Genomic DNA, 25,731 nt, shown 5'->3' with positions numbered 1-25,731 from the left:
AGTATTTTTACTGGAAAACAAAACAAAAATGCTAAATAAGACAAAACAAATTCAGTGCAAGAATAAAAAAATAGTTATTTTAGGAACTGTTCAGTGGTTACGGAAACCAAAAAATGGTTCTTCTATGGCGTCACTGCAAAAACCCACTTTTGGAACCATTATTTTTAAGAATGTAGGTTCATGTCCATTTCATTTGAATCACACCTACACACACACTTAGAGATATAAAAGCACTAAGGTGATTGCGCCTAGACAGATCCCTGGAGAACACCTCTGTGGATTTCTCCGAGCCAGTAGACACACACACACAGACGGTTGACCTGCAGGAGTCCGTGTTGTGTGTACAGGTGCGGTGAACAGGACTGTAAAGCAGTGTAATTGCTTTGCTGCCGTTAATCCTCTGCCAGCGATGTCTGACTCGCTGTGATTCTGCTATGAGCTTAAGACTGTGTACACACACAACACACACTCCTGCTCGCTTTCTTCTGCAGCCCGCGTGTCGCACAGTGCCACAAACCATCACGCACACATAAACGGATGTGCAAACACACACACACACACACACACACACTCACAGAGGCCCTAAAAAGTCAAATGTCTGGAAACAAATGATGCTAGAGCTTTCCTCAGATCTATCTTCACTTTTCCGAGCCGTTTGTTGCAATGAATTTTAGTGGATGCATGAAGTCAGTTGACCTACAGTGTAATTGTATTTACATTACTTATCACAAATTTTGAGTTAGCTGAAGTTTGCCTTAGCTGAAGAAAAGCTCTTTTCTCTATCGTTTACTAATAAACAGGCTTATTCCAGTCTAAAATACATTTAAAATCATGTTTTGGGAGCTAGGACACATTGTAAATGTGCAAAATTCAGAAACTAGCAATTTATTAACTACAACATCATGTTCTTAAAAAAGATCCTTCTCAAATGACAAGGATCATAGTTTATAATATATAATTAGTATCATGTATATACTCGAATTCTTTGTATTATTTATGTTGAAAACAGTTTTTGTGATACTTAATATGTCTATGATCCTTTTTTTCCCCCCAGGGTTTTTAATTTTTATATATATATATATATTCTAACATTATAAACGTTCAATTAAATGTGTCCATGCTGAATAGAAGTATTACTTAATATTTCTGTGATACATTTTTTTTTCAGGATTTTAAATTAATAGAGTTAATAAGAGCTACATTTATTTGAAATAGAAATCTTTTGTAGCAGCATAAGTGTTTTTAATGTCACTTTTGATCAATTTAATTTGTCCTGCCTGAATAAAAGTTTTAATTTCTTAAAAAAAAAAAAAAGAAATCTGACTCCCAGACGTTTGAATGATAGTGTATAATCGCTTAAGTTCGGAATTGCATCATGAAGTACTCCACTGAGAAAAAGCTCAATAAAGATTGTGTAGCTTTTTGTTTTAAGTGTTGTAAAACAAAACCAATTTATCCTCATCGTCCAAAACAGGAAGTGGTAGCATTCGTCTGGTTGGCCTCTTGCCAGTGTGTCTGAGCGAGAGAGAGTTAAATGTGCAATAAATCCAGCAGCAGAAGCAGCAGCCAGTCGATTCCTTATCATCCACATGTCCATTTCCAGATTAATCTCCTCATGTCTGTCACTGGTCCTCAGTGTGTCTGTCCCGCTCATCCTCACATCTCTGATGCTTTGATACTCACTCACAGGATTTGGTTTTAATCTTGTAGAGAGCATCGCAAACACAGTGTGTGTGTGTGTGAGCTTGACACTGCAAGAAGTTGATGGTGTCTGTATTTCATTAACAAAGGTAGCATGTTAGAAAACTCTTTTTTGATATTTGGAGGAATCTCTTCAGTCAAACCTCCGTAGTTGTCACATAGATTGAAAATGTTGAAAGCAAACAGAAAAAAATGAAATACCAAGTTAAAAAATTAATTAAAAAGACACGTTTTCATACTATTCAACAAGAAGTTATTGTTGTTAAATTCACCAAAACAACAATAAACATCAATAGTTGCCAATATGTATCTATATAATAAATGAATATGCCATAATAGAAGTCATTAGATTGACTTATTCTCCAATTTACACTACCATTTAAACATTTGGGGTTAGTAAGAGTTTTTAAATATATTTGAAGGAAGTCTCTCTAATGCTCACCAAGGCTGCATTTATTTAATCACAAATACAGTAAAAGCAGCAATATTGTAATACATTATAATCATTTGAAATAACTACATTTTCTATTTGAAAATATTTGAAAATGCAATTTATTCCCGTGATGCAAAGCTGAATTTTCAGCAGTGTTAATTTTGACAGCAAATTTTGATTTAGTTTTAGTCATAGTCTTTTGACTAAAATGCCATTGAGTTTTAGTCATATTTCTGAATTGTTTTTCATTTTAGTCTAGCTTTAGTCGATTAAATATCATACGATTTTAGTCGACTAAATCTACAGTAAATTTAGTCGGCTAAAATCTAATGGGTTTAGTTACGGTGCATTTATTAAGCATTTCTCTAAAATGTCCAAACTCATTATATAGGTTTGATATTAAGGTTTTATCATGATAGACACCGATTTAACTGCGGTGACACAGTGACACAAAAATTAGGACGAAAATGATTATAGCCAACGAAATTAACACTGATTTTCAGCAGTTGTGTGTGTGTGTGTGTATGTAAGAGAGAGAAAAAAAGATAATTTAAAGCCATTATTATTCTATTTAACGAGAAAAGTGTCAAGTAGACATTAAAAACGTAGCTTTAGAAAGAAATATTTCATTTGATTCAACATAAAATTTATTACACAAACATTTCGGCTACAAAATTGAGCAATTGTTTGTTTATATATACTATGCAGTATGCCAGTTTATATCAATATAAAGTGAAATTCCTCAAGACTGCGCCCACTGATAGCGCGATTAATTTGCACACACTGTCTGTTAGTTTTAGCACCCCATTCACTAAAGGAATTATACTAATCGGGTATTTGTGATAACGGGCCCACAAAATTAGTGCTTATCACAGTGGGGCGATTCCCTATTTTACAGGCTGTTTCTGAATGCTTAGTTGTGGAGGATGCTGAAGATATACAGTAAGAACCGGGGCCGACCTCATCGGTACAGAACAACAACAATGTCATTCTGTAATGCAGAATAATCATATGCAAAATGCCATCCTGCAATGGTGGTCTTTCTTCGAGAATGCACACACACATACAGTATAGCATACCAGGAGGTAAACGTACAGTATGAGTGCAGTTGTGCATATGTCATTTATAGTGGTGTTTGTGCGTGTGTGTGTGTGTGTGTGTGTATGTAGTGAAGTTGCTCTTAGTGTGTGTGGATTTCCTCTGGGAACCGGCTAATTGTGTTAGAGCTGGCTGTATCTCATGGCCTCATTCTCTTCACACACATCTTCTGGCCTAGTTCCAGATATGGCCCACCTCCTCTTTTTTCACTTGCTCTTTTTCTCCTCCCGTCTCTCGCTCTCTGCCTTTTCCCCTCTGCCTTTCTTAAGCCTGACTGTGAGATATAGTGAGTAAGACATCTTTGCTGCCGTAGCACCTAATCAAACAGTGCTTTGGGTGTTAACTGTGGTGTAAGCAAAGCCTCGCTGTTTGGATAGTGACCAGCTCACTGTCTGAATGAAACACTCCCTGCTAACAGAGCAGAAAGAGCCGCTGCTTTATGGACCCTCACGGACCTTTTGAAAATATCTGTGCACCGTTTCCTGAATAGGGCAGAAAATACAGCCTGTGACTATGAGGAACTTTTTTCTCCTTTTTCAGTGTAAAAAGTGAATGGAGTCAGTGGAGGTTCATTGCCTTTTGAAAATGTTGACTATTAACATCAGGAAGTCAAATTTAAAATGTAATTTTCTTTTAATTTTCTGTGGGGTTTGACATTGCTGCTACCTTCCAAATTTGGGACATAATTTAAAAACCTTTTTTGTTTTGTTTTTTTTTGGTAATTATTTTACTTTTGTTTTGTCAGCTTTACTTTTGCTTTGTTAGCTTTTGTTTTGTTTATCTATCTATCTTTTTCACTTGCTCTTTTTCTCCTCCCGTCTCTCACTCTCTGCCTTTTTCCCTCTGCCTTTCTTAAGCCTGACTGTGAGATATAGTGAGTAAGACATCTTTGCTGCCGTAGCACCTAATCAAACAGTGCTTTGGGTGTTAACTGTGGTGTAAGCAAAGCCTCGCTGTTTGGATAGTGACCAGCTCACTGTCTGAATGAAACACTCCCTGCTAACAGAGCAGAAAGAGCCGCTGCTTTATGGACCCTCACGGACCTTTTGAAAATATCTGTGCACCGTTTCCTGAATAGGGCAGAAAATACAGCCTGTGACTATGAGGAACTTTTTTCTCCTTTTTCAGTGTAAAAAGTGAATGGAGTCAGTGGAGGTTCATTGCCTTTTGAAAATGTTGACTATTAACATCAGGAAGTCAAATTTAAAATGTAATTTTCTTTTAATTTTCTGTGGGGTTTGACATTGCTGCTACCTTCCAAATTTGGGACATAATTTAAAAACCTTTTTTGTTTTGTTTTTTTTTGGTAATTATTTTACTTTTGTTTTGTCAGCTTTACTTTTGCTTTGTTAGCTTTTGTTTTGTTTATCTATCTATCTATCTATCTATCTATCTATCTATCTATCTATCTATCTATCTATCTATCTATCTATCTATCTATCTATCTATCTATCTATCCATCGTTCCATCCATCCATCCGTCTGTTGTTCTATCATTCTATCTCTTCATGTCCACACATCTATGTATCCATCCATCTATTAATACACACACACACACACACACACACACACACACACACACACACACATATATATATATATATATATATATATATGTGTGTGTATGTGTGTGTGTGTGTCTGTACATTTGTGTGTAGCTGTCAGAAGTCTTCTGTTCAAGTTTAAGCCTCCTGATTGGCTAATCATCAGGGTCGCCAGAGTTCGAGGTCAGTTCTGTCATCGGCTCTCCCAGTTTAGGGTCCCAGTAGCCCCTGATCTATCCCACAAGGCACTGCCTTCACACTGCCTTCACAATAGCTCATTGTGTCTCGGTCTGAGTGAAATCATTCTTCTCTTGCTTCAAGAGCTGGAACGTCTCCTGGCCAGGTTTGATGTTTCAAGGAGAACTCACTCAAATGTTCTTGTGGAAGTGGCTGGTCACGAAAATCAAACCTAATATCCGTTCCAGAGTTTTTCCTGGCTCTCGTCTGGTTCTGTTGCGGTCTATAGTTAACATCACAACCTTTCCGTGATCTGTAAATCCTCAGTTCCTGGCCGGATGTTCTGCGCGCTGGGGGAAGTCATTGCTTTATCAGAAACACAATATGGTTTTTCCCTGCGGCTCTATAGTGGGAAGGCGAATGTGTAGGAATGAATCCAGGAGGTTGGGATAAAAGACTTTACTAAAACCTTGTTTTTATCCCTTATTCTGACTGGCGAGGAAAAGCCACTCTCAGTGTTGAGTTAGTGGGCTGATGTACGGCCGCTCGGGGGCCGCCACTCTGCATGGTAATTATAAACAGTTACACATCACTCTGGGACCACAGATAAAAGGAAACGCACAACACAGCTCCATTATGTAAGACTTTCTAGAAGTCGACTCGAGTAGAAAATGTATATTTACTGTCACATATCAACAGCTGACTTTTAGCTCAAGTGAAAAAATAAAAATAGATGTAATTAAATGCCACAGGGAATTGAAACATTAATAGCTGAGAGACAATTATGTAATGTTTTTAAGAAAACTTTTATGCTCATCAAGGTGGAATTTATTTGATCAAAAATACAGAAAAATAGCAATATTGTGAAATATTATTTTAATTTAAAATAATGGTTTTCTATTTTCATATACTTTAAAATGTATTTTATTTCTGTGATGCAAAGCTGAATTTTTATCAACCATTACTCCAGTCTTCAGTCTCACATGATCCTTCAGAAATCATTATTTACTTACCATCATGCCATTCCAAACCTTTATGACTTAATTTCTTTCATGAAGCACAAAAGAAGTGGACTGAGAAGTGGTTCATACAGACCAGATTTAGGCCTTTTTTCATAAATCTTGGCAGTTTGAGAGAAGCAAAGATGATTTGTGAATCACTTAAGACCGATCTTCTCAATGAGTCGGCTGATTCTGTTCAAGTGATTCATGCACTCACGAATCAAACTGATTCTGTTTTTCAGTTCAGCTTTATTTGATTCAGTCATCCTAGTAGATAATCAGTTAAAATGGTGATCGAAATTTTAGTCTGTTTGTCATACAAAGCTATCATATGACTTCAGAAACCTTGGAAATGTAGCTACAGTGTATAACTTGTATAGGGTAATTTTTCATAATTTCATTTTTTTTAAGCTTCACAGCTCTAGTCTCCATTCTTTGTAGGCTAATCGCATGAACAAGCGTGACCAGTACACTTCTCTTAAATTTCACCTTTTGTGTTCAGTGGAGGACAGAAAGTCATATGGGTTTGCAGTGACGTGAAGCATACTAAATTATAGCAGAAATTCATTTCAGGGTGAAATATTCCTTTAAGAGGAGAATGCTAAATGCTAAAATGATTTTCATTTACTCATGAAAGAAAAGTGCTCTCATTCTTGCATGCATTTTCTCATGCTTTAATTATTTCACTGTGGTAAGCATATCATGCAATTATATGTCTTCTAAAGGCATTAGTTTTTCAACTCACAAAATGAATCTAAAAAGAGTCATTTTCTATTATTCAAGTGTAAAAAGTGTAATTTAATAAAAATCCATTGTAAGACTTGTAATTACAGCACTGTAATTACAGTAATGTAATTTAAAGTGCCTAGACAAATGCAAATGATATCCTTGCTGTTATCATTTCTTTAGCAGCAACATTTTCATAGTTTGCTTAGTGAATCTCACGTGTCTTCATACTTTCTCATCAGGTGTTCCTTCTGGACCAAGAAACGTCATCTCCATTGTGAATGAGACATCTGTGACTCTGGAGTGGCACTCTCCGCGCGAGACAGGCGGCCGTGATGATGTCGTGTATAATATTATTTGTAAGAAATGCCAGGCGGACCGTCGTTCCTGCTCCCATTGCGATGATAACGTTGAGTTTCAGCCCCGGCAGCTGGGACTGACCGAATCCAGAGTCTTCATCAGTAACCTGCTGGCACACACTCTCTACACCTTTGAGATCCAGGCGGTCAACGGCGTCACCAACAAGAGCCCGTATCCTGCCCAGCATGTCTCCATAGACATCACAACCAACCAGGCTGGTGAGTGATTACTTTATGATAAGATTATGCTTGATTAAACAAGCTTATGCAATCAATGCAGTCCACAGCAGTAACAGAAAAACCATGCTAATGAAGAACCAGTTTAGACTGGTTTACGTTCCGTGTTTAGCATTGAACAGTGTACAAGCTAGTCAAGATGGTCATTGTTGGAGATGCAATGTCTTGACTGGTTCAGTATTTTTATTGGTTTAACTGATTTAATTGGTTTTTATTGGTCTTGATTTAAACTAGTTTAGGTGTTTTTGCTGTTTTGTTTTGTTTTGTTTTTTGTTTTTTCTACCAGTGAAAATTTAAAAGGAAAAGTTTGAAAATAAAAAGTTTAAGAGGCAAAGAGTGACAGGTGTCTTGTGTGATTGCAATATGTTTTTGTAATATTTTAGTGACATAGTAATCTTTAATAATAGGATATATTAATTATATATAGTAATATAGTAATCTTTAGTAAAAAAAAAAAGGTCGAAAGTTCCCTCCATCATCAACTCCTGTTATCGTTTTATTATTATTATTATTTTTATATAGTAATATTTATACAGTAGTCATTACTAATACTGTTTGTGTGTGCATATATGTGTGTATATATAAACAGACACACTGTTAATATATATATATATATATGTATACATACAGTATATCACAGAAGTGAGTACACCCCTCACATTTTTGTAAATATTTTATTATATCTTTTCATGTGACAACACTGAAGAAATTACACTTTGCTACAATGTAAAGTAGTGAGTGTACAGCTTGTATAACAGTGTAAATTTGCTGTCCCCTCAAAATAACTCAACACACAGCCATTAATGTCTATTGAGAGAAAATGGCTAATTGGGCCCAATTTGGACATTTTCACTTAGTGGTGTACTCACTTTTGTGGCCAGCGGTTTAGACATTAATGGCTGTGTGTTGAGTTATTTTGAGGGGACAGCAAATTTACACTGTTATACAAGCTGTACACTCACTACTTTACATTGTAGCAAAGTGTAATTTCTTCAGTGTTGTCACATGAAAAGATATAATAAAATATTTACAAAAATGTGAGGGGGGTACTCACTTCTGTGAGATACTGTATATAATAATACTCTTTAGTACAAAAATTTTCACATTTCTAAAATTATTAATGTATGCTGTTTCATAATTTTTATTTAATTTTTTTTATTTATTGTACTTTATAGTAACTGTTTGATTTTTTCTTATATATCCATGCTATTTTTTAAATTGTATATATAGTACAGTGAAATGCGAAAGTTTGGGAACCCCTTGCAGAATCTGTGAAAATGTGAATAATTTTAACAAAATAAGAGAGATCATACAAAATGCATGTTATTTTTTTATTTAGTACTGTCCTGAGTAAGATATTTTACATAAAAGATGTTTACATATAGTCCACAAGACAAAAAAATTGCTTAAATTATTAAAATAACCCCATTCAAAAGTTTGGGAACCCTTGGTTCTTAATACTGTGTGTGGTTACCTGGATGATCTACGACTGTTTTTTGTTTTGTGATGGTTGTTCATGAGTCCCTTGTTTCTTCTGAACAGTTAAACTGACCATTGTTCCTCCATGAAAAATCCTCCATGTCCTGCAGATTCTTCAGTTTTCCAGCATCTTTTGCATATTTGAACACTTTCCAGCAGTGACTGTATGATTTTGAGATCCATCTTTTCAAACTGAGGACAATTGAGGGACTCAAACACAACTATTAAAAAAGGTTAAAACATTCACTGATGCTCCAGAAGGAAACACGATGCATTAAGAGCCTTTATGAGAACTTTTTGAATATGAAGATCAAGGTAAATTGTACTTAATTGTAACTTTTTCTTTAACCAATACCATTGTGCCGGAAGAATGTTTTTCCCCTTTTTATGTTCTGTCACATACTTATATGCATTTTGACCAGTTATGTTTCTACTTTCATTACATTTTCATTACCTTGACCAATCTAGTTTCTAGTTTCATTCATGTTAAAAAAGGCTCCAAGTGGTCATTTGGCCTCAATATCACTGATGGGATGATATTAGAAGAGCGAAGTGTTCAGTTTCAACATTTAGAGCTGCTCGCTGGACTGTGCAGAGAGTCAAAATTGAAAACATCACCTAGTTTGACCTGCGCTAAAAGATATGCGTCCTCATCATTTCCTTGAGAGCTCCTCTTTCAGTTTTTTGAGGGCAGCCCATCTTTCTCCACCTCCTTCACTTCCCCTGTCATCTCAATTTCCTGCTTTCACTGAAAAGCTCTACAGAAGCATCACAGCAGTTGGTATGTTAAAAGTTTGTGCGGATCTCGCCGGGACGCATTCGTCTGGTTCGACGCTTTCATCTTTATCAGCGGGACCAGTATGAAAAACAGCCTTGATCGTGTCACTATTCCTTAATACATTCAGCCCTGAAATGAGGGCACCCAAAACTGTAGCGCTGAGAGTTTAGCGGCTTCCATCGCGGCCCCCTCCCGGATCAAAGTCAACGCTTGTGGATAATTTAACGTGTGGGGGAGATTTTCATCCTCAAACTGTGGAAACGTTCAGTGCCAGCTATGAGAACAATTTAAGTTTCAGTGTACGGCAGTGTTTCGTCTCCTTTCTTCGTTTGTTTTTTTCACAGCACAAGTGAAAATTTAACTAGACTTTTCAGTAGAGTGGTACTCACTCATGAAGAAGCACTTCCTGTGTGGTTGCTAAAGTTTTCTGAGTGTTTTAACACATTCAGGTGAAAAGAGTCTATCCCAATATAATATTACAAACTCTAGTTATTATTCAGGTCCATCTTATTGCTTAAAAAAGCACAACTCTACTCAAATCACAAAGTTTGAGGTTCATGTGTGTAACTTTGATACTTTGTTTTATGTTTGATTGAGATTTAATACTCAGGCATTCTGAAAAACCCTTTCTCTTCAAGAAATAGTTCCAAAAATCAAATACTTTGTTCTTCTTTGAAATGGAAAATATATAGAATTTTTTCCCTTGTTTTAAATTCTCTCTCTCTCTCTCTCTCTCTCTCTCTCTCACTCTCTCTCTCTCTCCCCTCTTCATGAAAATAGTCAATGGGGTCCAAACAATATTGGACACCAATGACATTCATTTTATATATAGAATTAATTCATTTGTTCATTCGTTCGTTCATTCTTTCATTCATTCATTCATTCATTCAATTCATTCATTAAATTCATTCAAAATATCTATTTTCTTCATCTTCTTTTTGGTTGACTGACCCCTTCTAACTATACAAAACTACTGCAAAAAACTTTTTTTGTTTGTTTTTTTAAAATCAAAACAATAATTAATTAAAAAAATGTTATATGGTATATAAAATAAGTTTTTGTCTTCATTTAGAATTTATAAAATAGAAAAATTTGGCTTTTTTAATATTAATGAAAAATTACAGTTTAACACAATGTAATGAATCAGTCCCTTGAAGGCGAGCGTAGTGAGAACCCAAGTGCAGTTTTATTCAAACAAGGTGAAACCCAAAATCCAAACAAGATACACAGACTTGACGAGGCATGAACAGACTTGACTTGGCATGAATAGATTTGACGAGGCACAAACAGACTAGACTCACCGATAGCGGGTTACAACTTCAATACACGACAAGGCACAATGACAACATGATGGATACTTATAGCAGACAATGAGGGTCACATGACAAGAACAAACCAATGGGAAACAAGACACATGACTAAGACAACCAATCAGAAAACAGAACTGATAATCACATGGAAAGACAATAACCAATGAGAACATGACACATACACAAGGCAGAGATACATGAGGGCAAGGGAAACATGACACTGACAGCATGAATCAAACTAAAAAATAAAAGACATGAAAGCAAGAACATGAAACAAACCCAAACACCACATTACACCCCCCCCCTCTAAGTCCAATCCAACATGTCCAGGAAGGTGGTGGAGTGGAGGCGGAACTGGGGGAGGGACGGAGGGCCAGGCCCATGAAGAGGAACAGGACCTGGAGTGTGGAGCAATGGCGGGCCTGGAGCTAGGAGCAGTGGTGGACCAGGATCATGGGGCAATGACAGACAATGGAAAAGAGACCACCAGGTCAGATCCAGAGGAGCATAGGGCCATGGCGGAGCAGGCAGAAGAGGGAGCCATGGTGGAGCAGGCAGAACAGGCAGCCATGGCGGTGCAGGCAGAGCAGGGCGGTCGGGTGGTGACAGCAGAGCAGGAAGCCATGGCGGAGCAGAGACATGGACAGACCACTTGACTGAGACAGAACAAGCAGAGAGTTCTTGAATGGCCTCCTTGGCCGTAACAGGACAGGCAGTGAATTCATGGACAGCCTTCTTCGTCATGACAGGGCAGACAGTGAGTTCATGAACGGCCTCCTTGGCCATGGCAGGACAGACAGTGAGTTCATGAACGTCCTCCATGGCCGTGACAGGGCAGGCAGTGAGTTCATGAACGGCCTACAAGACTGTCTGTGAGTTTGTGAACAGCCTCTGTGGCCGTGACAGGGCAGACAGTTAGTTTGTGAGTGGACGCCACCACCTCAGGAGGTTCTGCAGTGGATTCATGCACAGGAATGGCTCTTGGAGCAGACTCATGGATATAAGAGGCCTCTGAGACAGACTCATAGGCAGAAGAGTTCACCGGGGCAGATTATTGGACAGGAAAGGCCTCCGGAGCAGATTTATGGACATGAGAGACCTTTTGAGCGCAATGTACAGCCCACACGCTTAAAATGGCAACCGCCATTACAGTGAGGGCAGCAGGACCTCTGGGACCGTTGGGCTTGAGAGCACTGTCAGACCTTTCAGCAATGAGACCTTTCAGTCCAAGCCCAAGCTCCGTGTCCGACTCAGGCGTGGCGGCCATCTTGGCCGGGGACTCAGGCGTGGCGGCCATGTCGTGACGAGACTCTGGAAGATCAGCTGAGACGTGACGAGACTCTGAAAGGGCGGCCATTTTGCGAAAAGACTATTGTGTGGCGGCCATCTTGCAATGAAGTTCTTCAATGGCGGCCATATTGTGAAGAATCTCCTGAGTGACCGGCATGATGTGAGCAGGCTCTGGCTTGGCAGACGTGACGTGAAGAGGACTTGGCGTAGCAGACATGACGGGAGCAGGCTCTGGTTTGGCAGACGTGACGTGAGCAGGCCCTGGGGCGGCAGACATGACGTTAGCAGACTCTGGCTTGGCAGACAGGATGTGATCAGGCTTTGACTTGGTAGACATGACATGAGTAAACTTTGACTTAACTGGCATGATGTGAGCAGGTCCTGGAGTAGCGGGCATGACGTGAGCAGGCTTTGGTGTAGCAGACATGACGTGAGCAGGCTGTGGCTTGGCAGGCATGACGTGAGCAGGTTCCGTAGACTCTGACGTGACTTGAATAATCCCAGACATAACGTGTAAACATTTTGGTGTGGCGGATACTGGAGGATAGCAGGATTCCTCATCAACTATCCCCACAGTAAATGGTGAGCCAGCCAAACGGAGTGCAAAGTCAATGTATTGTTCCAGTGACCAGTGTGGGGTATTGCGTGGCATTAACTATGAAACGTTTTTGTCCAAACCAAATTGGAAAATGTCTTTAACCCTCTGGGGTCCGAGGGTGTTTTGGGCCCTGGATAATTTTTGACATGTCCTGACATTTGGGCTTTTTTCAGTTGCTAATAAACATTTTAATGGCTAAGTTTAGTAGCACCATAATCAGCACAAACTGGGCTACAATAATATGTGAGCAGCATGTATTTACGTGATTGTGTTTTTGAGAAAACAACGCTTATGCGTTTTTAGTGAAAAACAAAAATTTTTAAGTCATTGAAATAAGGCCATAAAACACATACAGAACATTTGTTCAGAACTGAACTGATAATGACAAGACAATAACCAATGAGAACATGACACATACACAAGGCAGAGATACATGAGGGCAAGGGAAACATGACACTGACAGCATGAATCAAACTAAAAAAATAAAAGACATGAAAGCAAGAACATGAAACAAACCCAAACACCACATTACACACAGTTATAAAATATTTTTTTACATGCACTGTTTGTCCAATATAAAAGTAAAACTTTATAGTATTTAGCTGACAATCTTCCAAAAAAAAGTATATACATGTAATAAATAAATAAATGTAAAGTTTTTTGTTTTGTTTTTAGTGCTGTCAAATGATTAATCGAAATCAATCGCATCCAAAATTAAAGTTTTTGTTTACATAATATATGTATGTGTACTATGTATATTTATTATTTATATATAAATACACACACATACAGTATATATTTTGAAAATATCTGCATGTATATACATTTATATATTTATATTCTTATATTTTATATTATATATAAAGATATTTAATATGTAAACATAACATATTTTTCTTAAATATATGCATGCATGTGTGTGTATTTATATATACATAATAAATATACACAGTATACACACATATATTATGTAAACGAAAACTTTTATTTTGGATGCAATTAATCGCAATTAATCGTTTGACAGCATGAATGTTTATATTTAAAGATGTTTCCCCCATACAATAAACGGTCCAGTGTTGTTCTTCAAAATATTTGATTCCTTTTGGGGTGAACTATCACTAAGTATGAGCTAAATTAATAGCGATACAGGCTGTAGCATACTTATAAATAAACATATTTAGGAAGGATATTGTTGAGGCATGCGTTAAAAACAGAGTGTCTCCCTCTGTCTCTTGAGGAAAAGGAGAAGAGCGAATGTGTTTGGGTTTGTTTGGATGTGTGAAGACTCTGTAGAGTCTGAAGCAGTCGGTCAGAAGCCAAATGCAGTACAAACCTGCCAGCAGCGATATCTTAACATAGCTCTTATGTTCTGTTGCTCTCTGTAGATTAGAAGCTTCATTTTGGATTTGAGGCTGATTTTTGCTCTTATGTTATTTTTGCTCTGAAAATAACAGGACGTGGAATATTGTTGGTGTTTGTAATATTTTTGTTTTCCTCCCATGATCCTTCATCGTCTAGGCATGTTGATGATGAAGGGGTTCATCAAGGGACCTGCTGTTGGCTTGTTGATCAGTTAAATCATTTAAATAAAGTCTGGGATTTGTTTTTGTGTTTTGTAATAATATAGAAAAGCTTGGTGGGGGAGATTGTGGGAAATTAGTGTTGCCAGAATAATTATGATTCTGTCATCACTTAAGGCCCATTCACACCAAGAGCAATAGCTATGAAGATAACTACAATGATAACTATATTAGCATCAATATCAATGGACGATGACTTCAGTTTATTATAATAATGCATGCAGTTATGCCATCTGCTGCTTTAAATGCTTAAGCTTTTGGATTCTAATGGGAAAAAAAGCAGGAAAAACATACTGAAAGTGAAGCTAACAATATACATTCTCTGTGTTGTTATCGTTATTGGTACAACTGGTTATTGTTATTTATATTGTTATTGTTATAGTTATTGTCCTTGGTGTTAACGAACCCTAACTCACTTAGTTTGTTCCAAACCTGTTTGGTTTTCTTTCTTCTGTGGACTATTTTCATGCTGTTTTCCTGAAGCTTTCTGTCTTTTAAAAACTACTCGGAACACCATAAACATATCATAAAAGTAGTTCATTCAGTAGCCATTTAGTATCTTTGTATTAAGAATTCAGCCCACAATTCCAGTCATTATTTACAAAAAAAATATGATTATTGGCCCCAGATGTAGCAAAGTTTGTTTTGTGAACGAATCAGTTTGTTGATTCAAATCATTTCCGCAATTCACAAAAAATGGTCAGAATGATTTGGCCAGACTGATTTGGGACGATTACCAGTAAATAAATGTAAATTTCCTCACATAGCGCTGTCATATGGCTTCAAGAAATGTGGTTCATAAGCCATGTGGATCACTTTTAGGATCTTTTTGTGTTGTTTTAGTGTCCATTCAATGCAGTTTCTTTGAGAAAAACAACCAGTCGTTTGTGTTCTACAGAAGAAAGTAAGTCATACAGGTTTGGAACGCGACATGAAAGTGAGTAAATGATGAAAGACTTTTCATTTTTTGGCAACTATTTCTTCAACATGGTGTTTTTTTCCCCTGGTTGTTGTCTTTTCAAATGAGTTTTCAGTACTCGGCATTCGCTTTGTTTTGCAACTATTTCCTCTTAAGCCCGGGATACTCTGCACGATTGTAGCAATCCTATAAGATCATTACTTTATCACACTGTGCGACATGGATCATTTAAACTTGGGTACGACAAGCATGTAGACTGTTTGATGATGACACCTATTGAATCGTAGGCTGCAACGGCTTCGACACACGTTAGCGCAACGTCATCAGCATGCGCTAGTGGTAAACAAATACTGGTACATCAAGATGGATCGTGCTTTGGCAGTTGTGCTTTTCACGTGCGTTGAAACAAAGAAGAGGCGCCGGCAGAAGAGGGCAATATGGACCCGCTCATGGCTCGGGAAAAGAGGACAACTTAGGATGCCCGTTTTGCACAGGGAGCTTGGCAGCTGCAGTTCCTCCGCTATCTCCTTCCATGCTATTTCCTTTTTGGTGCGGTCATGATAGCAAGCTAGAGGACACATCGTACAAACATGCCCTCTGCTGCCACAACTCAACAAGAATTTGTTCTTTATGGGTATCCCACTTACCAGTATATCTTCTACTTTTTTTGCCTCCATGGCATTGAAATTGTAGCGCCGCTGATCGCGTGGATCAATCAATCTACGTAATTTCATGTTGCAATTCCATTGGCTGCTGAGTAGACGCAGGTCTTTGCAACAAACACACTGTGCGTTGATCATGCTGAATTTCTGAAACTGTCAGAAAACTATAGGCTATCTTTGGTCGCAAGACCGGGAAAACACCCGTCTTTGAACCTCTCTCACTCTACGACATAGGACCACCGATTAAGAGCCACGGTCACAGAAATCGCCACGATTGCTTCACGATGGCAATCTTTCGTCTGGGACAGCCAAAAATCGTGCAGTGTATCTCGGGCTTTAAACTGTGATTAGTCCTGTCTGGATCACCTGTTAGTTTGCTTGTTTTGATCCAGTCTAATTGGAGTTAATTGGTGTAATTGGTGCTCCAGTGCAATGCTTGTTTCCAGCTGAACTGAGTCGTTGAGCAATGGTTCAGACATGACAGCACACGATCTGCAGCAGAATGTCTTGTAATGGCTCCTCTTGTGACGCTGAGAGTCGGAGCAAACAAACAAAAAGATCATAACACAGAATCAGACACCTGCCGAGTTTTCCTCCTTCTCCTAAATGTACAAGAGCAGAACGTGAGGTAAATAGAGCTGATTAACAGGCGGCTCTAATGGCCGCCGCTGGGCATGTATGTGTGACAGTTAAATGGTGCTCTTGACAGATAGATGCTTAAGAGCCACGCTTTCCTCCATTGTTATCGTTTTGGAGACTGTAATGAGTCTTTTGCCATTAATGGGCCCTTCCCGTGTGGAGGGGTCTCGGAGGTAAGCGGTAATTGTGTTCTGCTTGTAGCTGATGGAAATGCCCAATGGGGATGGAAAGAGACGGAAAGCAGGAGAAGGAATGCAGATACTCAGTCATGGGGAGGTTAGGAGACTAAAGACATATAAAATAGTCTTAATTAATTAAAGTTCAGTCTGGTTTTAATTTCATCCTTGAAAGCTGGGTGTTGGAGGTTTCAATAGAGTTGGTTTGAAAAAGCACAGTTCAGTGGTTTAGAAGAACAGCTCTGTATCTCAGCTGGATTTCAGAGATTCTTTCGGGAAAACAGTAAGATTTTGATGAAGACTTTCAGAATTCAGAATTTTAGAACGGCGTAAATGAATCTTAAAGGTGGAGTGTGTGATTTCTTGCCTTTAGTTGAATTGCAAAAGTTGAATTTACTGTTTTCAAACAGGTTTCTCAAACACTTCATCCATTGGTTGCTCTGTTTATACTTTACCTTCAATGGGATATAACACCGGTGAAGAGACTAAGATTTTATTTTCTTTCATTTTTAAAACAATTTATTTAAAAAAAAAATTGAAAACTGAAATGTAAAATTTTTTTTTTTTTTTAATAAAAGTAAACAAATTTGTCTTGCTTCTTCATTTAGGTTTATAAAGTATTGAAATTAATAGTTTATAAAAAGTTTAAAAAAATAACAGCATTTATTCAAAATAGATAAACTAATGAATTAACCGGGTTGTGAAAGTGGTTTTTAAAAATGTATGGTACACTGGGGGGTTGTTACTGCAGTTATAGATTTTTTTTAATCTATAAATCACGGCTGTCGAAAAGATTTAATTTTTTTCTCTCCCAAGTTTTTCATGAGGTTTAAGTCTTGCATATATATACACACTTTATTATTATTTGCTTTATTATTTTTTTTTAAATCTTTTTTATATTATAATTTATATTTAAATGATTATATTTAATATTATTGTTACCTTTTACAATATTATATTTTAATATTAAATATTTGACTTTAGTAATTTTTAGTCTTACAAAATGAAAGCTTTTTATTCAGTTTTGGATCCTACTTTATTTTATTATGTTATGTAATTTGTGAGTTTTTATTTTAGTCCAAAGCTAAAGAACGGCGTAAATGAATCTTAAAGGTGGAGTGTGTGATTTCTTGCCTTTAGTTGAATTGCAAAATTACTGTTTTCAAACAGGTTTCTCAAACACTTCATCCATTGGTTGCTCTGTTTATACTTTACCTTCAATGGGATATAACACCGGTGAAGAGACTAAGATTTTATTTTCTTTCATTTTTAAAACAATTTATTTAAAAAAAAAATTGAAAACTGAAATGTAAAATTTTTTTTTTTTTTTAATAAAAGTAAACAAATTTGTCTTGCTTCTTCATTTAGGTTTATAAAGTATTGAAATTAATAGTTTATAAAAAGTTTTAAAAAATAACAGCATTTATTCAAAATAGAAACCTTTTGTAGCAATATACACTACCATTCAAGTTTGGGGTCAGTACATTTTTTTTCTTTTTTTGAAAAATTTATATTTTGTATTTATTTCAAATATATGCTGTTCTTCTAAACTGTATATTCTTTAAATAATAGGTTACTATATATATATATATATATAAGCAGCAAAACTGTTTCCAACATTGATAATAAATCAGCATATTAGAAATATTTCTGAAGGATCATGTAACACTGAAGACCGGAGAAATGTCTGGAGTAATGGCTGATGAAAATTCAGCTTTGCATAACAGGAATAAATTATATTTGAAAGTATATTAAAATAGAAAACAGTTATTTTAAATTGTAATAACATCTTACAATATTACTGTTTTTTTTTCTGTATATGTAAGCCTTGGGTGAGCATAAGAGACTTCTTAAAAAATTAAAAAAAAAAAATCTTACTGATCCCAAACTTTTGAATGGCAGTATATAATACATTCAACAAATTCAAAAAGAGAAAATTAAAGGTCATAAGATGAAAAAAAACCTGTTTTTATAGTTATCTTAGAATTTGAAAGCTAAATATTGTAAAACCTCAAAATCTTCAATTATGTCTGTATATTAAAAAAATTGATAGCTGATAAATTTAGGATTAGCTAATGTTTCATCAACAAGAAAAAAAAAATACAGGCCGAAATTTCCCCACTGAGCGATTGAGCTGAAAAATGTCACAGTGGTCGTCACGGCGACTGTGGTTATTTTCAGCGTAACAGGTCAAGCGTTGAACTGGGCTCTTTATTCACCCGGAGGCGCCTTGTGTTTCTCGATGGGTTCAGTGGTTTGGAGAAGAAAACACCCAGCGAGTGTTTGGCATTTACAAACTGCATTCGGTGCTATTGGTCTGGGCACATACGGCAGGACAGGTGGGGTGGGAGTAGAGGCTGACCTTTCAGATGCATGGAGGGTGTAGTTATTGCACATTATATAGTCTGTAGGTTGATATTTGTCAACTTTTTAAAAGCTTGTGTGCAACGCAAAAGCACAATGTCCTTGTTTCCACTGCTAGTATGAAGAAACGCGTCCTCATGGTGTCCACAAAACTCACGAATGGCTGCTGGGAACACCGGTAAAGACTCCAGCTGCCTGGGCGCCATCTTATCTTGCAGTCTGTCTGTTCATGTGTATTTGGAGTCAGTGTCGATTAGAAATAATTGCTAAGGACATATGACAGACTAATCAATGTGTATCACAGTATGTAGAGTCTCTAATTTCCTGCACGGAGAGATAAACTAATGAATTAACCGGGTTGTGAAAGTGGTTTTTAAAAATGTATGGTACACTGGGGGGTTGTTACTGCAGTTATAGATTTTTTTAATCTATAAATCACGGCTGTCGAAAAGATTTAATTTTTTTCTCTACAGGGAGTGTGACTGTAATTAATGTTGAAGCAGTCGTCCTGTTGAGGACCAGAGGCTGAAAAGAAGAAGAGAGGAAGACATGTGGATGCTGAAAGATGAGTTGAAGGGGAAAGAGGGTGATGAGAGGAGAAGAGTCACAGATCTTTGTCAGGATGGAGGAGTCCTGCCAGCTGTGAGGAGGAAACTACTGGAAAACCTCCCTTTGAGTTTTGGCAGACACACGATTAACGCAAACACGCATTCAACCAGCACAGAGTAATACATATTCAGTGTGTTTATAAGTTTATCCAGTATGAATGTGTGTGTGTGAGAGAGAACGTAATAGAAAATTGTTTGTCTGTGTGTGACCATTCATGTTTGTGTCGTTTAGCAGGTGCGAGTGTGTATGTGTGTGTGTGTGTAGTAGCTTGTGTGACATCCGTATGCTCGCCTCAGTCTATTCACCCGTGAAAACAGGCTGTGTGTGATGTTACAACAGCTGAGCGTAGAGTTGTACCACTTTGACGAAGCAAAGGAGAACAGGAGGAAATGAGGGAGAGAGAGAGAGAGAGAGAGAGAGAGGAATGCAATGGGCAGTGGGTTCATTTAGAGGCTGTGCATGTTCACTCAGGTGTGTCTTCCTTAAAGACGGAGAGGCCAGAAACACACTGTAGCCAATCAGAGCGCTTGAACTGAGAAATGGGCTTTCATTGCAAAGGGCACATTCTCACGAAGCTATTAAACAACTCCAATCACCCTCTCGTCTGACTCTTTCATCATACTGTGTGTGTATGTGTGTGTGTGTGTGTGCTTCATTTCTGAAAGTGGCAGATCAATTCACTAGCTAAGTACGCACAGCAGGGAAGATGGCTGTTTGGAATGATTTTTTTCACTTGGTTTCTCTTTCTCTCTCTCTTTCTCTTTTGCAGCTCCGTCCATTGTTCCCATAATGCATCAGGTCAGTTCGACGATGAAAAGCATCACGTTGTCATGGCCACAGCCTGAACAGCCCAATGGAATTATTCTCGATTATGAGCTGCTCTACTATGAGAAGGTAAGATGTGTGTTTGCTGCATTGGAGGAAAACTACTTACTGCTCTTTTGTCTGGATTCTTCCTCAAGGTTTATTGAATGTTCTTCACATGTTGACTTTCATTTTAACACTTTTAATGCAGGATGCAACTGGGTCAAATGGAAGAAAGTGCTATTCAAAAGTTCGCTGCATTGTAGAATTGATTCATTTCAGTGAACTAGTTGAAGGTTCTGTCATTTGTTCGTCCAAGAATTATGAATTTGGCAGATGCTTTTATCCAAAGGCATGTTCTGCTGATCTGCAGGAACCAAAAAATACTCCTCAGATCAGAGATATATGATTGGTTAATAATGTTGTTCAAGCCAGTAACTCTAAATTATGATTGGTTGATAGTATGTTATTCCATAACCAATAGGGATTTTACTAAATATTCAATATTAGAGATGTATCCTCTTCAATGTGGTGGTTACCACAATGAACACGAACTGGTGGCCAAAAGTTTGGAATAATTAAGTGTTTTTTTTTTTTTATATTTGTTTGTTAATGTTTTTGAAAAGCGTCTCTTATGCTCACCAAGGCTGCATTTATTTGAACAAAAATACCGTAAAAACTAGAGCCCGACCGATATATCGTTTTGCCGATATTATCGGCCGATATGAGCCTGTCGCCGATATATCGGTATCGGTGAATATGCCGCCGATATGAAAAATTTGTTTTACAGAACATATAATGCAGATAGAATGCTTAAAACGGTGTTATTACTTAGTTTGTCCAGCAGAGTTTGCTACTGGCGACCTGGATGAAACGCTTTAAAGCTCAAGTCAATGGAAAACCATTGAAACTTTGAACGGCCATATCTCCATAACGGCGAGGCGAATCCGCACCAAATTCGGGGGATCTCTTCAGCTCAAGGAACCCTCTCGAATGTGAACCGAGTGTACGTCTCGAGGCCCTCTTTCAAATGAGACCACCCCCGCGTGGATAGCCCCCGGGGTTCGGGAGTTACGGGTGGTTAAATTTGCGGTTCGGCACCGACCGATCTAGTGATCCCGGGGGGCTACCGATGCGCGGAGGGTGGCGTTCGAGAGGGCTCCTCGAGCTGAAGGGATCCCCCGAATTTGGTGGAGATCCGCCAGCGCGTTCGTGAGATAGTGACACGAGTCAACACTTTCCCTTCAGTAAGGAGGTCTCTTGTTCAGGCAGCATTCACGCGTTGTCTTATTCGACCGTAAGTGCCCTGCGAAGTGGACTTCACATGAAATTCCGCCATGATTCCAGTTCCAAGGGAATGTACACGTTACATTCAAAGGGCATTAAAGTGCGCGAGACTTTTATTAGTGCAGTGAACTCACAGACCCCTTTGTGATGTCATGATGAGGAAGTGCGGTACAGTGGGTTGCTAGGCGACAGCATTGGCGGGGAGGGGGTGGGGTTCAGTTGTTTTGCTGGCCGGTTCCTACAGAGAGATGCTGGAACACAGACCCTCTCACACCAATTACACCTAATGATTCCAGAGCCTCCCCTAACGCCACACACACACACACACACACTCCACAGCAGTCACCCCTTTTAGAGACATCACGGCAGAGCACACACAAAATTACGCACATATACACGCTCTCGCCAGCAGTTATGCCTATATTCCCCGTCTGATGTTCCTTTGAAATATTGCTATCATGTCTATATATCTCCACCTGGCTGGCTGGCATCATGTACTCGGCCAAGGTTTGATAAAAACACTTTCACACATTATATTTTCCAGCCCTCATATATTTCCAGAGAGATTGGTATATTCAAAGCTGTCTGTACATTATGAAGGGCTGTAGTAATATTCTACACATTGCTGTCATACAAACACATTCAAATGACAGCCATTCTGATGTTTTTATTAAGTACACTGGCTATTCAAGGTCAGCTTTTCTGTGGTGCATTGGCGAAGTCACAATAAGAAGTCAGGTTTAGAGTGAAGTAATCTGTTATTAATTATTAATATATAGATTTTTTTTTTAGATTGTAATGGATGGTTTTACTAATTAATTAGACTGAACAGCCATACAGTACACATTTTATTTTATTTTACCTCAAATACTCCAATTCTCAATGTCACATGATCCTTCAGAAATCATTCTAATATGCTGAGTCAGTGCTCTATTCTTTATTATGCTTTTTTATTTGAAATATAAATCTTACATTATAAATGTTTTACTGTTACTTTTGATCAGTTAAATGTGTCTTTGCTGAATAAAAGTATACAAAAGTAAAAAATCGCACTGACCACAAACTTTTGAACAGTACCATATACATGTGTGTATATATTATTTATTTTTATTAATATGAACTCTTCTAGAAAATAATGTCCTAATGAAAGTGCATTACAATCATTGTGATATTCACAGTGTTGCTTAATTTGACATCACCAGCAAAATCATTGCAAATATACAATGAATAAATACGCAATACAATGTACAATCTCCATTATCAGCCAAATCAAAGAAAGCACACTCATTTTTAACAAAACTCTTATTTCGATAATTTTTTTCTAGTTGAAATTAAGCATTGTTAATTGAAAGCATATTTTGCAAGTTGTTCCACCCAGCACTGATTAGTAGAAACCGAAATTTGTGAACACTTGCACTGACTTTCTGTTTCGTGTAATGACTGAAGTCTGCGAACACTGAACTGCATATTTCTCTGAAGGACAAATCTTTGACTATTGTCTTTTCTTCAATGATGTTTGGTGAGATAAATGAGCTGCGTTATGAAAATTGGTTTAATCAAAAGCTCGGGGATAATAATATCTATATCCGGGATAATTCTCTCCTCTCGACAATAGTTTACTCAAATGCAAATAGCACAAGTGCAGCACTTATTTCCTTATAAATATGCATGTCGTGTAATCATATGCTGATTTATAAAACAGGCGAGAAGGAGAAAGGTACTTCAGAATCAGACACCGTATACAGAAAATATCATTAATGCGGCTTTCTTTTGGGCATGAAAGCATGCGCGATGTGGGAAACACGTTACAATGCTTGTTTGCAGTGCTTCAACCTCATCTGCTTTTTGACAGCTTATAATTACAATTGCGTTTGTGTTTTACAAATATATTTGAAATATTGCTTTTATAACAGCTTTTTAAAAGGTTGTTTACATGGTTTTGATTAGGAGAGGGTGTAAAGAAGCAGCGTGATGGTGGAAAAGTGGCTGTCACAGAGTTTGCAATGTTTATGGGCTTGTATTGGATTGCTTGATAACAGGCCACGCCCACTCTGCAATGCAATGAACCAATCAGAGACCAGTTATACGTGAAAAACCAAATATATTTGTAATCTTGGTATACTATGCATATATAGTTCTCAAAATGTCAAGTATGTATGGTTTTTGAAGTATAATATATAGTATATATATATACACATACATACAGTCAAACCAAAAATTATTCAGACACCAGATATAATTTTTATTTTATTTTTTACTAGCGGGTGCAGGACACTATAGTTCATTTATGCAAGTGAGGGTAGCAAAATTCGTACAGTGGACTACCAGTAAAATTGATAAATTTGGGACCAAAAATTATTCAGACACTTTGACCTGTCCATGTTTTGCTTAAGTGTTTTTTCTTTAATTGCTTATGCAACCTTTTTACACCAGAGACTGAACAATATTAAGCATTGCTTGGTAATTGGTTGACCTAAATTGGTGTTATCTAATTGTATACTTAAATTTAACAGCTGACAGTCTAATTCATTGCATACCTTTCTATCAAAGTTATCTGACATTGTCAAGATGAATTTGTTCTGAATAAACTCTGACAATGTGAGAAATGTAGAATGTGTCTGAATACATTTTGGCTTGGCTGTATCAGTGTTTCTCAACTGGTTTATCACAACCAAAAAATTGACCACAGATCTTTTTTATGGGGTCACAGATGGGAGGAAAAAAAAACAATACTACTACTAATAATAATATTTCAACAGTAGAAAATGCTTCCCATATATTTTATTTTATGAATAATTGTATCATTTATCGTTACCAATATATATGGACAATAAATTTGACATCAACTGGCAACCCAACACAATATTTAACCTGTTTAATGTTTAATGTAGTCTGGCTGTTTTTTTATTTTTATTTTTTTATGAATGGTTCCTATTGCTGTTTTGAATATAAATATGTATTTGATTTGATTCTTATTCTTTATTTAACACAATTTCCAATATATGTGTTTTTGTCAGTATGACTGGTCTCTGATTGGTTCACTGAGATGCAGAATGGGTGTGGCCTATTATCTAGTAATCCAATACAAGCTCATATACCAGTTTGAGGAATCATATTTGCAAATTGTGTTTGGTGAAATTCATGGTTCAGAAATGAAAACTATAATGCTACATGTAAAAAAAAGGACAAGAAATATGATCAACTGTCAGATTATAAATAACGAAAAAGAGCACCTAGTGAAGGAGTCATACATGTGAATACATTACACTAGCTCGAGTCGATCTCCCTGCACTGCATCCGTCAAGATGAGATCAGCGCCATTCCGCCCGAGGGTCTTTTTACGGTTCGCTTGCCAGCAGGACTGGCAGATGCTTATTCTCTAAGCCACCGTGACAACCTAAGTCCATTTTTCAGGCATGAGATCAAATTCGGTGGCTAAATCAGCATAAATATAAAAATGCGGCGCTGGAGGAGAGAACTGTGGGTAAGATTTAAAGTTTCAGTCCTGATTGAAGCCATCCTGCCACGCGATCGAGTTCCACAGCTGTATGTGATTATGTTGTACCATGTCAGAAAGGCGCTCTGACTCACGTTTTAGCAGCCGCAAAGCCAATATAAATATGCGTGACTTAGTTTAGACTTGGCAAATGAGATCCGTGTAACGTTATACATGCACAGGGACTCTGGAGTAGCGAAACGGGGGAGTTTTATCTGTAGATTGTCTTTGGTTATGTAGATTCTGCAAACACATGTTCTCTGTTCTTGTAAATGTTGAGTAAAGCAGGCATTTGATTGCTTTTCTTGTCTAAATGTTCAGCAGGCGTACAGGTTGCTACAGCCCTGTTCATTAGCTTCTCATAACTCGGCTGGTTATCAGTTTATATCTAAACCAGTGGTGGATCACAACCCAAAAATGAACTGCTGATGGGGTCATGGACAGGAAAAAGAAAAAAATTATAAA

At 37.5% G+C, this 25,731-nt stretch overlaps 1 protein-coding gene across 1 annotated transcript in view; it reads left to right on the top strand.

Moving 5' to 3' along the window:
- The first annotated feature begins 5,486 nt into the window (after positions 1-5,486).
- The window catches only part of LOC107600086 (ephrin type-B receptor 1-like), a 75,271-nt gene continuing 55,026 nt past the window's right edge, over positions 5,487-25,731 (top strand). Inside the window, exons 1-3 of the mRNA XM_016291876.1 lie at positions 5,487-5,520; positions 6,922-7,257; positions 20,449-20,573. Of these exons, the coding sequence (XP_016147362.1) occupies positions 5,487-5,520; positions 6,922-7,257; positions 20,449-20,573 (495 nt within the window). The remainder of the gene's footprint in view (positions 5,521-6,921; positions 7,258-20,448; positions 20,574-25,731) is intronic.

The sequence above is a fragment of the Sinocyclocheilus grahami genome, unplaced genomic scaffold (genome assembly GCF_001515645.1).
Source record: "Sinocyclocheilus grahami isolate Dianchi unplaced genomic scaffold, SAMN03320097.WGS_v1.1 scaffold277.1, whole genome shotgun sequence".
Classification (NCBI taxonomy): domain Eukaryota; kingdom Metazoa; phylum Chordata; class Actinopteri; order Cypriniformes; family Cyprinidae; genus Sinocyclocheilus; species Sinocyclocheilus grahami.
Note: the sequence above shows the minus strand (reverse complement) of the source record. Positions and strands in the feature narration are given on the sequence as shown.